This window comes from Solanum stenotomum, chromosome 3 (genome assembly GCF_019186545.1).
Source record: "Solanum stenotomum isolate F172 chromosome 3, ASM1918654v1, whole genome shotgun sequence".
Taxonomy (NCBI): domain Eukaryota; kingdom Viridiplantae; phylum Streptophyta; class Magnoliopsida; order Solanales; family Solanaceae; genus Solanum; species Solanum stenotomum.
The window spans coordinates 45,073,529-45,087,502 of NC_064284.1; the positions used below are offsets into that span (position 1 = coordinate 45,073,529).

The 13,974-nt window shown below is 33.5% G+C and overlaps 1 protein-coding gene across 8 annotated transcripts; it reads right to left on the reverse strand.

The window, feature by feature from the left end:
- Positions 1–249: 249 nt before the first annotated feature.
- LOC125860577 (uncharacterized) lies at positions 250–11,471 on the reverse strand. Of its 8 annotated transcripts, XM_049540572.1 has the most exons (5): positions 11,312–11,471; positions 8,120–8,179; positions 7,222–7,704; positions 856–2,048; positions 250–777 (listed from the first exon to the last, which is right to left on the reverse strand). In XM_049540572.1, exons 3-5 carry the CDS (start codon positions 7,665–7,667, stop codon positions 365–367), a joined length of 2,052 nt encoding a protein of 683 aa, XP_049396529.1. In that variant the 5' UTR covers positions 7,668–7,704; positions 8,120–8,179; positions 11,312–11,471; the 3' UTR covers positions 250–364. The 8 variants fall into 8 exon arrangements, with proteins under 8 accessions (XP_049396529.1, XP_049396528.1, XP_049396521.1 ...); XM_049540571.1 differs by lacking the exon at positions 856–2,048 and having other exon boundaries at positions 261–777; positions 6,029–7,704; positions 11,312–11,466; XM_049540564.1 differs by lacking the exons at positions 250–777; positions 856–2,048 and adding an exon at positions 5,357–5,949 and having other exon boundaries at positions 6,029–7,696; positions 11,312–11,464.
- Between the last annotated feature and the right edge of the window lie 2,503 nt (positions 11,472–13,974).

Below are 13,974 nucleotides of genomic sequence, written 5' to 3' on the forward strand. Positions count from 1 at the left end.
CCACTTTTTTTGTGAGACAAAAAGAAGCCTCACATGAATAGTGTCAATTGTGTAAGATACATAATCAAGTATTTTGAGAATTCCCTATGGTTACGTATTACACTGTTTCTTCGAAAGAATAAGTTGTGTCCTGGTTTACTTTATTTTGCTTCATGATATATCTCATCAACTCCTAGATTTTTCATCCACATATCTGGAAATCAAAAGGATGGATATGTAAGAAAACAAATGCAAATTGAGACCAAAGATGTCAAAATTAATCACAAAGATTCAAAATGTCATGGTATTAACAGTTATCACAAACTGGATATAACTCATACATAGAGAGACTCAATTGCCACTTCACATTACATTTGTTATTCTATTAACAATTATCTTCCTCTTCCTTCTTTACTTGAATAATAGGTCCTTCAACACAATATTTCCCTTTTCCATTTCTGCTTCCCAATTCTAAGTCCATCCATGTCAATTCAGTGTTTTCAGACACCAGATTAGGCCCTTTTCCATCTATCCACTCATCCATGGGGTCAACAACATTATCTGTATTGTCATTGCTTCCATCTGGATCGAAAGCTTGTAATTGCAAATTACAATGGACGAATACCAAGTCCTGCAGCCTCTGCTTCTCTATCGGGCTCATCCCTTCTGTAAGTAATGTCGCAACCAAGCTTCTTTTCAGCCTATAATGTGAAGCACCATTGCATGTCTGACTAAGTATTCGAACAGCAAGCATTTGCAGCTCAGGACACTGACCTCCATATTGTGACCACCAAAGTGCTGCAACCAAAACTTACAGGTTAACATATGAATTATATGTCAAGATGAAAATAGCAGAAAATGTATAAATCATACCACCTGGGGAAGTATTTGATAGTTTATCTTTGAAACTTCCAAGATGAAACGTGCCCCCCCCAACGCGATACTCATCAATTTGCTGTGTGATCAAATGCTGTATATGGCGATCTTCTATCATGCGAACAACACAACAACAAAGACCACAAGAAACTTCCACATCAGTGTAGAAATTGCTTGAGTAAAAAAGGGTTGGGTTCAAAAAGTAACCCGCAGCATGTAGATGACTGTGGAGGTATTCGTCCCATATGTCATCTATGGCTTTCCAGAATCTTGCATAATGGGATCTTTTGTGTTTGAATTCCTTTTTGATGGTCTCTTTAGCTTGATCAAGTGTATCATATATAAAACCAACTTGTGGCTTATTACTACAGTCTAGCAATTTTATAACTTCTACCAGGGGAATGGTTGCCTTTACAGCCATCAAAGCCTCGGTCCAAAAGGATTGATCCTCAACCATATCTGACATTCTTTTACCCTCACCCGTAGAAGCCAAGACTGAGCTATGCCAATCAGAAGATCGAAACATTCTAATTAAGCATTCCTTCTGTGATACAATGTTCTCCAGAGTCAAAAAGGGCACAATGAACCTTATTTTTGAAGACTTTACGAGCTCATCAGGACAAGCATCTCTTAGAAGCTTCAGGACAGTAGCATGGCTGTAAATAAATTGTGTGAGTGTTTTTGCCTTCTCCAAAACTTCATGTATCGGGTCTATCTTCGTGAACTTCTGTAACATAAGTTCCATGCAATGATAAGCATCTACTGCCCAAAAAACTGTCTTATGTTTTTCCATTAGTTTCGTGCCTGCTTCCATCATGCAAGCAGATGTAGAGTATGCAACAATTTGGACCACAGTTTCAACTCCAATATCCTTAAGAACTTCCTCAAAGAATAATAGCATGGCATCAACATTGTCATTGAAAGATGAAATATCTGATGACCGAAGATAAATGGTGCCCCTCGGGCAGTACACTAGGATATTAATCAGATTTCGACTGTTTAAATCTACCCATCCATCTAGCAAGATACTACACCCTGTGCTTGCCCATGAATTTCTGATTTCTGTTACATACTGTTGCATCTCTTTCACTGCATCCTGAAGGATCCAACCTTTCAACTCATCACAACTAGGGAATTTTATTGTCTCCCCAGGACTAAGGGTGGCTTTTACCATCCTTTGGAAGCTAGGTGACCTGATAGCATCAAAGTCGATTCCTGCTTCATAAAAAAATCTCCCCATAGATTTCGAAATCTCTTGTGAGAATGAATCTGCAATACAACTACCAGATACTTTTGAATTCACTCCGTTATGCTTTTTATTTCCACTTTCAGAACTCTGAGTGATGTCTGTCTTATTTGGTTCACCATCACCATCTCGGGGGCACCAGTTCCTTTTCAAAGGAAGATTTGTGTGGTTTAGTTGTTCATCTTCCTTGCTTAAATTGCCATTTTTCTTCTCAAGTACCTCAGCTTTCAGTGCTTCTTTTACAAGTGTAGGAGCGTTCAAGCAGGGAATTACATTTCCACGAATGCCTCCTAAGTGGTATTTAAGCCGGGTAAACCCTGAAACAACTTTACTACAATAGTTGCACTTGATTTTCTTCTTCTTTTGATCTAATTCCACACCATGTTGCCGAACATCAATTTTATCTTGAGCCATTTCCCGCATTTATATTGACTCTTCTTCAACTGCAAAACAATGATCCATGAGCTGTTAGACCATCTTAAAGATAGAGAAACAGGAGCATGCATAACTTCCATTCCTTCATTTCAGTTAAAACAGTGACTAACAAAACCAGAGTCTGTTTCAAGTGAATAGCAAACTACCCTAATTCCTATTTATCAATCCTGATCCTAATAAAACATGACATCAATCATCATTAAGAACACAGAGGAAAAAAAACTGTCAAATGGGCTATGGTTTCTTTTTACAACAACAACATACCCAGTGAAATCCCACAAAGTGGGGTCTGGGGAGGGTAAAGTGTACGCAGACCTTAAAACTATGGTTTCTTTTTAAGAAACAAGAAATCCTCGAGGGTCAGTTCGAAACTCATGGATAATGGGTACAATACATTTCTAGCAGTAAATCCTCTCACATAAGTGTGTATTCGCGCATAAAGTAAATACATAAACAAACAAGAGTAACTACGCACAAGTTTAACATATTTGATGTGAGCAATACACACTTAAAAGTGTGGCCTAGCGATTCATGAAGTGGATTAAAATCATAGTTCAAATCATAGATACAAAAATGCACTAGATAATTTCTTCCCATCTGCTTAAGCTTTTGAAGGCAAGACAAGCTAGGGAGACACCACTGTTATAAGAATTAGGAAAAATATGAGCATTATTATGCAATTTGGAAGCTTATAACTATGAAATAGTCCTTGCTTTTCTTATAGGCTTATAACTTGGCCCAATTTATAATTTATTCAACCACCCTTGCTAGCAATAACAATTTTTTCCGTCTTAACAAGTTCTAATATAACACAAACTTCTATTCTTACTACTCTCTCCAAGGCAACTTGTTTGTCTAGTTTTGACTTACACGAAATTTGAGAAAGTAGAGAAAAGCTTTTGAATCTTGTCATCTTAAACTAAAAATATGTGGAATGTGCCAAAATTTCCTTTAATCTTGTGTTCTTAAACATGTTAGATGGAAAGTTAGTATCATAGGATAGTCAAAAAGGAAAGAGACATTCTTTATTAAACGAACTAAAAAGGAAAGCCTTTTACTTTTTTGTTTTGATAATCGTGGTGTCCGGTTAGTTTTGCACAGAGCTCGATTCATTTCATGGAGCACAGCTACCTCCCATCTGCATAGATACCAACTAATATTATGCACTTGAATAGATTACCTAATATTTTTGCATCCAATGGTACACATTCTCAGACTACATAAACAAATTGTCTTGTTCCTCCTATTACTGCATCTTAAAACTCATTCTTGACGAAAATATAACGAAATAAAAAGGGGGGATTTTGATATTCAATAGTTGTGAATACAAAGAAGTGTATTCTGCTAGTGAAAATCTACAAAGAGCAAGTGAAAAAAGCTAAAAAGGCCCCTCCATTTCTACAGTCTGAAATGAAAGCAGCTAAAAGAGCAGAGTAGTTCATGAACTAAAGAAAACAGAATCACAAGCAAATAATAACATAAATTTCAACAAGATGAAGGAAAAAGGGTAATACCAGTTATATGAAGAGTGCAGCATTAGTAGAGTCATTTTTGTTGATTTCTAAGGAAAGAAAGCCAATAAGTATGAGTAATGAACCTGAGTAAAAAAAGGGGTTCTGGGAATAGTACTCATAGTAGTACATGCTCTGCTCTGACTCTGAAAAAGGGGCTGTGCTCCTTTCTTTCTACTGCCAAGTGTTGCTCCACTTTCATATGGGTACAATTTTATCTTTTCTATTTACACTGGAAAATGTATTGGCATTTTCTCATTGGTGTTACTGAAGAGGAAAGGTTACTCCAAAAAAAAAAGAAACAATTTTTCCTCCCATATTTTAGGAAACTCATAATTCTTATTAGTTTAGAAGAACTTTGTCCTAATAAATTTGAGAAAGGATAATATTATTATTCAAGTTTGGAAACATATTTTACTTATAGGTTTGAGACTACTGAGGAAAGCATTATACAGAATACACAATGTAGTCCAAAGGCCATGAAAGCATTGTAAACTTGTTCTCTTTTTTTCATAGGAAAACTCTCCCTGCTTTTGCTGGGAGGAGTAGGCCTAACCGAACCTCATTAAATCCTTGTGTTATATTCTTCTTCTCTATTTTCTTTGTTTGTGATTGTGTGCTAGTAAATCCAGGATATTTCCACGACACACCCAAATAAGATTTAAGTAAAGATACCTTTGAAGTTTGTATATCTTTGCTAAAAATGTGATGCATATATACTGTCATTTTTTTAACAAGAATATATCCATTCTAAATCGCAATGTTGGGGCTTTTACACTTTCCCCATTAAAGATTGAAAGCTAAGACTAACGGCTTAGAGGTAGTTTGGTTACCGGTATGAGATACCAAGGATATCTCATGGGTGCTTATTGGTTACTTCGGTCTGTGTATTATTAATTTGATTTCGATTTTCAGTTTGTAAACATGTTAAACTAATAATCAAACCAATAGATATTTATTAATGATTTTCGGTTAGTGATCCTTAACTATTCAATTTTTGGTTTGACTGATAAGAAAATGTTTTTCTAATTTTAATGTCGAAATTCGGACCCCTTTTGGTTAAAAAACACTCTTTCCATTAGTCTAAAATTTTAGATATAAAGTTCAAATTGTGTGTAGGCAAAACACTCTCACTGTTCTGTTTATTCAAAGTTTCAATAAAGGTAACATTTCCATGAAAACTATGTTGACGTTCGATTGCAAATATTTTCTATTTTAAGTGCAGAATAATTGTTGATTACTGCACTCAACTTTTTAATGTACAAAGAGAAACAAATTAATTTCAAGTTGAAAATATCTTCAAGCTCTAAAGCTAATATTTCCTTTGAATTTTCATTTGAGCAGAAATCTCAAATACAAAAAAGAGAGCAGAGAATAAGAACTTTAGGCTTGATGTCTTGTTCACAAATTACTTTGTTCATGTCACTACTTTAGAAAGACTCATTACCAATACACATTTGCTACTCTATATATACATTTATCTTCCTCTTTCCTCTTCCTCCTCCGCTTCCTCCTTTACATAAATAACAGCTCTTTCAACACAAGCTTTTTCCTTTCCGTTTCTGTTTGCCAGTTCCAAGTCCATCCATGTAAGTTGAGTGTTTTCAGGCACTAAATTTGGCTCTTTTCCGACTATCCACTCATCCATGGGGTCAACAACATAATCTGTATTTTCATTGCTTTCATCTGGATCAAAAGCTTGTAATTGCAAATTACAATGGACAAATACCAAGTCCTGCAGCCTCTGCTTCTCTATCGGATTCATACCTTCTGTATGTAATGTCTCGACCAAGCTCCTTTTCAGCCTATAATGTGAAGCACCATTGCATGTCTGACTAAGGATCCGAACAGCAAGCCTTTGAAGTTCGGGAAACTGAACTCCATATTGTGACCACCAAAGTGCTGCAAACATAACTTACAGGTTAACATATGAATTATATGTCGAAGATGAAAATAACAGAAAATGTTTAAATCATACCACCTGGGGAAATATTTGATAGTTTATCTATGAAACTTCCAAAATGAAATGTGCCCCTCCCCATGCGATACTCATCAATTTGCAGTGTGATCAAATCCTGAATATGACGATCTTCTGCCATGCGAACAACACAACAACAAAGACCACAAGAAACTTCCACATCAGTGTAGAAATCGCTCGAGTAAAAAAGGGTTGGGTTCAAAAAGTAACCCGCAGCATGAAGATGACTGTGGAGGTATTCGTCCCATATGTCATCAATGGCTGTCCAGAATTTTGCATAAAGGGATTTCTTGTCTTGGAACTCCTTTTTGATGGTCTCTTTAGCTTGATCTAGTGTGTCATATATAAAACCAACTTGTGGCTTATTAGTACCATCGAGTAACTTCATAACTTCCACCAGGGGAATGGTTGCTTTTACTGCCATCAAAGCCTCACACCAAAATGATTCATCTTTAACCATATTTGATATTCGTTTACCCTCATTCGTAGAAGCCATGATTGAGGTACGCCAATCAGAAGACTGAAACATCCTAATTAAGCAGTCTTTCTGTGAGACAATGTTTTCCAGAGTCAAAAAGGGCACAATTGACGTAATCTTTGAAGACTTCACAAGCTCATCAGGACAAGCGTCTCTTAGAAGTTTCAGGGCAGTAGCATGGCTGTAAATAAATTGTGTGAGTATCTTTGCCTTCTCCAAAGCTTCTTGTATCGGGTCTATCTTCGTGAAATTCTGTAACATAAGTTCCATGCAATGAGAAGCATCTACTGTCCAAAAAACTGTCTTACATTTTTCCATTAGCTTCTTGCCTACTTCCATCATGCAGGCAGACGTTGAGTATGCAACTATTTGGACCACAGTTTCAACTCCAACTTCCTCCAGAACTTCCTCAAAGAATAATAGCATGGCATCAACATTCCCATTGAAAGATGAAATATCTGATGATCGAAGATAAATGGTACCCCTTGGGCAGTACACTAGGATATTAATCAGATTTCGACCGTTTGAATCTATCCATCCATCTAGCAAGATGCTGCATCCAGTGCTTGCCCATGAATTTCTAATTTCCGTTACATACTGTTGCATCTCTTTCACTACATCCTGAAGGATCCACCCTCTCAACTCCTGACAACTGGGGAATTTTACTGTCTTCCCAGGACTAAGGGTGGCTTTTACCATCCTTTGGAAGCTAGGTAACCTGATAGCATCAAAGTCGATTCCTGCTTCATAAAAAAATCTCCCTATAGATTTTGAAATATCTTGTGAGGATGAATCTACAACAGAAGTACCAGCTACTTTTGAACTCACACCATTATGTTTTTTATTTACACTTTCAGAAGTCTTATTTGGTTCACCATCTCGAGGGCACCAATTCCTCTTCAAAGGAAGGTTTGGGTGCTGAAGTTGCCCAACTTCCTTGATTAAATTTCCATTTTTCTTATTAAGTATCTCAGCTTCAAGTGCTTCTTTCACAAGTATAGGAGTTTCCAAGCAAGGAGTTACATCTCCACGAATGCCTCCTAAGTGTTGTTTAAGCCGACTAAAACCAGAAACAACTTTACCACAATAGTTGCACTTAACTTTTAACTTCTTCTGATCAACTGGCACACCATGCTGATGAATATCAATTTTATCTCTAGTCATTTCCCACGTTTATATTGTGTGATCTTCAACTGCAAAACTACAATCCATGAGATGTTAAGACCTCTTTAAACTGGAGAGCACCCATAACTTTCATTCCGAAAATGTGTGAAGTTATAAGATCCTTGATATCAGTTAAACAATAACCAAATAAACAGTGCAGAAAACAGAACAAATATTCAATCATGATTGTAATGAAAAATGTTAGTGTCAATTCAATCCGAAATATGGCATCATAAAAAATACAACAAAAAGAACTATGGCATGGCATTTAACAATACCCAATAAAGATTTTATAACCACTTAGTCGAATCTTCATCAACATTGAAAAAAAGTTTTCCTGAATGTTCTACATCATTAAATTAACAAAAGAGGAAATTTTGACATTATCACTATATTACAGAAGGATACTATATCAGAACATCCAAAAAAACAATTTCTAGTGTGTTATTTACCTTTCCTCTGCTAGGGTTTGTACATGAGACCTCACGGTTGTCAACCCACAAAGCCACACCCTTGGGCACAAGAAGCATATAACATATTAGAATAAGGTAATAAACGACGCCTAACTTATGGAGATATAGATGAGACTTAATTAGATGAGCAGAACTGAATTATGAGCCAAATGGCTTTATTACACAAAACAAGACCAGTCCACAGAGTCCAAAAGATAAACAAGCAAAGAGGTAAGCACACTCTTTAACTTTTAGTCTTTACCAATCTTGATGTGAGCTATATCCAAAATGGGAAAAAATATGCATTATAGGTATCAAAGGGTATGATCTAGCGGTTTCAATGAAGATGATGACAACCACGGAAGATCATCAGGGTTCAAATCCTAGTAGAGACGGAAAAAAACACTAGCCATACTTCCCATCTTGATTATTTAACCACTCCTAGCTTCCAACACCAATTTCTTCCATGTTTAATATAACACAAAGTTAAAGTATCATCATTAATACTTCTGATAAGTAACACAGCCTTTTAATACATTTCTATAACTATTTAACTGCTATTGAGAGAGACTATCCAATTAAAGGAGGAAATTATATCACTTTCACTAATTTATCCAAAAATATAAAATACAATGCCAAACTAGGAGCAAAAACCTTCACTTTTTTGAAACCAAACACAATCTTACTACAACTAAAAAGTCATTTTTAAAGAAAAAAAGGAAGTAGAAAGGGTAGAAACAACAAAAAACAGAAAAAAGTATTCACTCAGTGCCCTTTTAGTTGTAAAGTCAATTTGACTAATTTACAAAATTAAATTAGATTATATATAAATTCGACATTTTAAACTAAAAATTTAGATATTCAAAAATTATAGAAAAAGTAGTATAAATTACAATCTTCTGTATATATTAATATACATGAAAAAATTATCGAAAAATACTAGTAAAAGTTTTTATCTTTGACTGAAAAAAAAAAAGAAACCATGACACAAGAAATAGAAGTTGGCATTCAACAATTTTACAAATTCTTGGAAAAAAAAGGGGTAACAAGTAAAGTCCTCATGAAACTGATTTTGCTCTCTTTGAAGAACAAAGAGAGCAAAATCAGAAGCAAATAATCAAAGAAACCTAAAAAGGTCACAACTTTGGAAAGATTAATAAACAACAAAGAAAGGGGTTAATGCAATTTTACCAGTATGAAGAACTACAGAAGTAGTGTCAGTTTTGCTTGCTGATTTCTATTTCTATTTGATCAGAGAAGAAAAGGAAAAGCTAACAAGTATAAAATGTGAAAAAGGGGTGCGGAGAAATCAAGAAATAGTGCCATTGATGCTTTTTCTCACTCTACTGTCACTCTAATATTGGCTTAATACAATTTTGTCTCTGTGTTTCTTTGGAAAATGGATTGGCATTTTGTGATAGGAGTAACGGAAGAGGAAAGGTTTTTAAAACAAAATGACAAAAACAGAAAGAGAAAAAGAAAAAGCATACTGCAAACTTGCAATTAATCAACTCTGACGTTATTTTACTCACAAAATGATAATAGTGGTGTCTTGCATGTTCAAAGGTAGGGTCAAAATACGAGAAAATGATCAAAATGGTCCTTAATGTATGGGTTTAATTTTATTTGGTACTTAATATATGAACTTGATGGAAATGATCTTTTATGTATAAAAAATTGTGATCAATTTGGTCCTTAACTCTAAAATTAATATATATATATTTTTTTGCTATTAAAATACACGGAATATGTAAAAGATACCCTCGTTCAAGACTTTCCTTCCTCTGTTTCCAAAAATTTCAAAAGGGCATATCAATTTTTTTAACCAAAAAGGCAAAATCATCTTCTGACAAAATTGACGCCGTTACTCCTTTAAAAAACATAAAAATCGCTGCCGGTCCAAATTTTTTTTTCTTTTTTCTTTAAAATCACTGCTGTTAATTTTTTTTAACAACCCTACCCCAGCATCGTTTAAAAAATAGAAATAGCTGTTATAGCAGCCATTTTCTTAAAAAAATTTAATTTTTTTTCTATTAAAAATTCTCGAGGCGAGGACTGCTTAAAAAAATAATGAAAAATCGCTCCATGTGTAGCGATTTTAGTTAAAAAAAAATTTTAAATAATCGCTGCCAAGGCAGCGATTTCAGTAAGAATTTTTATTATTATTTTCCAATTGTTGCTAGCAATCAAAAAGTATACAATAAAAAATTATAAAGTAACTCAATTGGGAAATTTTTTCTAATGAAATCGCTGTCGTGGCAGCGATTTCCCATTATTTTTTTAAGCAGTCCTCGCCTCGGGAATTTTTAATAAAAAAAACTTTTTTAAGAAAATGGCTACTATAGCAGCTATTTCTATTTTTTAAACGCTGTTGGGGCAGCGTTGATAAAAAAAAATCACAGCAGCGATTTTAAAGAAAAAAGAAAAAAAAAATTGGACCGGCAGCGATTTTTATGTTTTTTAAAGGAGTAACGGCATCAATTTTGTAAGAAGAAAATTTACATGATTATAATTATTCCTCTATTTCACGCATATAAAGATATTTTATCTGACTATTTTTTCTCTCACCAATACTATCAATATTTCTCTCTCACTCTGTAACTCCATCNATTTATCCAAAAATATAAAATACAATGCCAAACTAGGAGCAAAAACCTTCACTTTTTTGAAACCAAACACAATCTTACTACAACTAAAAAGTCATTTTTAAAGAAAAAAAGGAAGTAGAAAGGGTAGAAACAACAAAAAACAGAAAAAAGTATTCACTCAGTGCCCTTTTAGTTGTAAAGTCAATTTGACTAATTTACAAAATTAAATTAGATTATATATAAATTCGACATTTTAAACTAAAAATTTAGATATTCAAAAATTATAGAAAAAGTAGTATAAATTACAATCTTCTGTATATATTAATATACATGAAAAAATTATCGAAAAATACTAGTAAAAGTTTTTATCTTTGACTGAAAAAAAAAAAGAAACCATGACACAAGAAATAGAAGTTGGCATTCAACAATTTTACAAATTCTTGGAAAAAAAAGGGGTAACAAGTAAAGTCCTCATGAAACTGATTTTGCTCTCTTTGAAGAACAAAGAGAGCAAAATCAGAAGCAAATAATCAAAGAAACCTAAAAAGATCACAACTTTGGAAAGATTAATAAACAACAAAGAAAGGGGTTAATGCAATTTTACCAGTATGAAGAACTACAGAAGTAGTGTCAGTTTTGCTTGCTGATTTCTATTTCTATTTGATCAGAGAAGAAAAGGGAAAGCTAACAAGTATAAAATGTGAAAAAGGGGTGCGGAGAAATCAAGAAATAGTGCCAATGATGCTTTTTCTCACTCTGCTGTCACTCTAATATTGGCTTAATACAATTTTGTCTCTGTGTTTCTTTGGAAAATGGATTGGCATTTTGTGATAGGAGTAACGGAAGAGGAAAGGTTTTTAAAACAAAATGACAAAAACAGAAAGAGAAAAAGAAAAACATACTGCAAACTTGCAATTAATCAACTCTGACGTTATTTTACTCATAAAATGATAATAGTGGTGTCTTGTACTCCCTCCGTCCCTATTTACTTGTCCATATTTTCTTTTTTGGTTGTTCCTATTTAGTTGTCCATTTTGACAAATCAAGAAAGAACAACAAATTTTTTCCTATTATACCCTTATTTACACTTCTTGAAAATTGTAGAAGTGTATGTTGTTTCCCTCCAATTTATTTCACTTTAATTCAAATAAGTTGTTGTAATTTTGAATTGAAAAGTTGTCATAAGGGTAAAATTGTAACTTCACTGTGCTAATCATTGTTGCCTTAATCTGTGTGCCATTTCTAAAGTGGACAACTAAAAAGGGACGGAGGGAGTATGTTCAAAGGTAGGGTCAAAATACGAGAAAATGATCAAAATGGTCCTGTATGGGTTTGATTCCATTTGGTCCTTAATATATGAACTTGATGGAAATAGTCCCTTATGTATCATAAATTGTGATCAATTTGGTCCTTAACCCTAAAATTAATATATTTCTTCTTTTTTTTTTGCCGTTAAAATACACGAAATATGTAAAAGATGCGCTCGTTCAAGACTTTCCTTCCCCTGTTTTCAAAAATTTCAAAAGGGCATATCAATTTTTTTTAACCAAAAGGGCAAAATCGCTCCTGACTGAGCGATTTTCTTCTGAAAAAATTGACGCCGTTACTCCTTTAAAAAACATAAAAATCGTTGCCGGTCCAAATTTTTTTTTCTTTTTTCTTTAAAATCGCTGCTGTTAATTTTTTTTAACAACGCTGCCCCAGTAGCATTTAAAAAATAGAAATAGCTGCTATAGCAGCCATTTTCTTAAAAAAGTTTAATTTTTTTTCTATTAAAAATTCCTGAGGCAAGGACTGCTTAAAAAAATAATGGGAAATCGCTCCACGTACAGCGATTTTAGTTTTAAAAAAAATTAAATAATCGCTTCCAAGGCAGCGATTTCAGTAAGAATTTTTATTATTATTTTCCAATTGCTGCTAGCAATCAAAAAGTATACAATAAAAAATTATAAAGTAACTCAATTGGGAAATTTTTTCTACTGAAATCGCTGTCGTGGCAGCGATTTCCCATTATTTTTTTAAGCAGTCCTCGCCTCGGGAATTTTTTTAATAAAAAAAATTAAAACTTTTTTAAGAAAATGGCTACTGTAGCAGCTATTTCTAGTTTTTAAACGTTGCTGGGGCAGCATTGTTAAAAAAAAAAATTCACAGCAGCGATTTTAAAGAAAAAAGAAAAAAAATTGGATCGGCAGTGATTTTTATGTTTTTTAAAGGAGTAACGGCTTCAATTTTGTCAGAAGAAAATCGCTTCGTCAGGAGCGATTTTGCCCTTTTGGTTAAAAAAAAATTGATCTGCCCTTTTAAAATTTTTGAAAACAGGGGAAAGAAAGTCTTGAACGAGCGCATCTTTTACATATTCTGTGTATTTTGATGGCAAAAAAAATATATATATTAATTTTAGGGTTAAGGACCAAATTGATCACAATTTATGATACATAAAGGACCATTTCCATGAAGTTCATATATTAAGGACCAAATGGAATCAAAGCCCATACATTAAGGACTATTTTGATCATTTCCCCGTCAACATACTAGTTTGTCTTAATTTATATATATGACCGTAATTTGATTTGATAAGAAATTTAAGAGTATTTGTGTGTTTATAAATTATTTCATTAAAAGTGTAATGTTTCAATTATTATCGAAATATTTTATTATTATTTTTAGTATATTATACTTATAATATAACACATTAAAAGTTGAATATTTACGTAGAAATTAGAATAAATTTATCATAATGTATTATTTATTTAGTTATATTTCATCAATAATTTTTTTTATTTGAATTATTAATATGTATAATTAGGACTGTGAATCGGTCGTCTCGATTCAGTTTAAGTTATCGGTTTTATAGACATTCAAAAAAGGTTTATCGGTTGTTGATCGTTATCAGTTTAGTTATTGGTTTAATTATTAAGATCTGACATAAAAGCTAATAATTGAAAATCACTTAAAAACAAAGTAACAAACAAAATGAACCATGTAGATGAGTTGACAGATTGCATATTGATACATTAAAGAATAATGAAAGTTTGAGACAACTAGAAATAAAAGAAGGACAAATTACTTAACTACACTCATTTACTTACCTTAATATCCATTTATCCCTACTTATTTTAAAATTTTCAAAAATCCCTTATTTACCTATGTATCCCGCATGTATCCCGTGCACAACGTTATGTATCCCGCTATGTGGAATGTATCAAACGCTATGTATCCCGTGCACAACACTGTGTATCCCGCATGTATCTCGTGCACAATGCTATG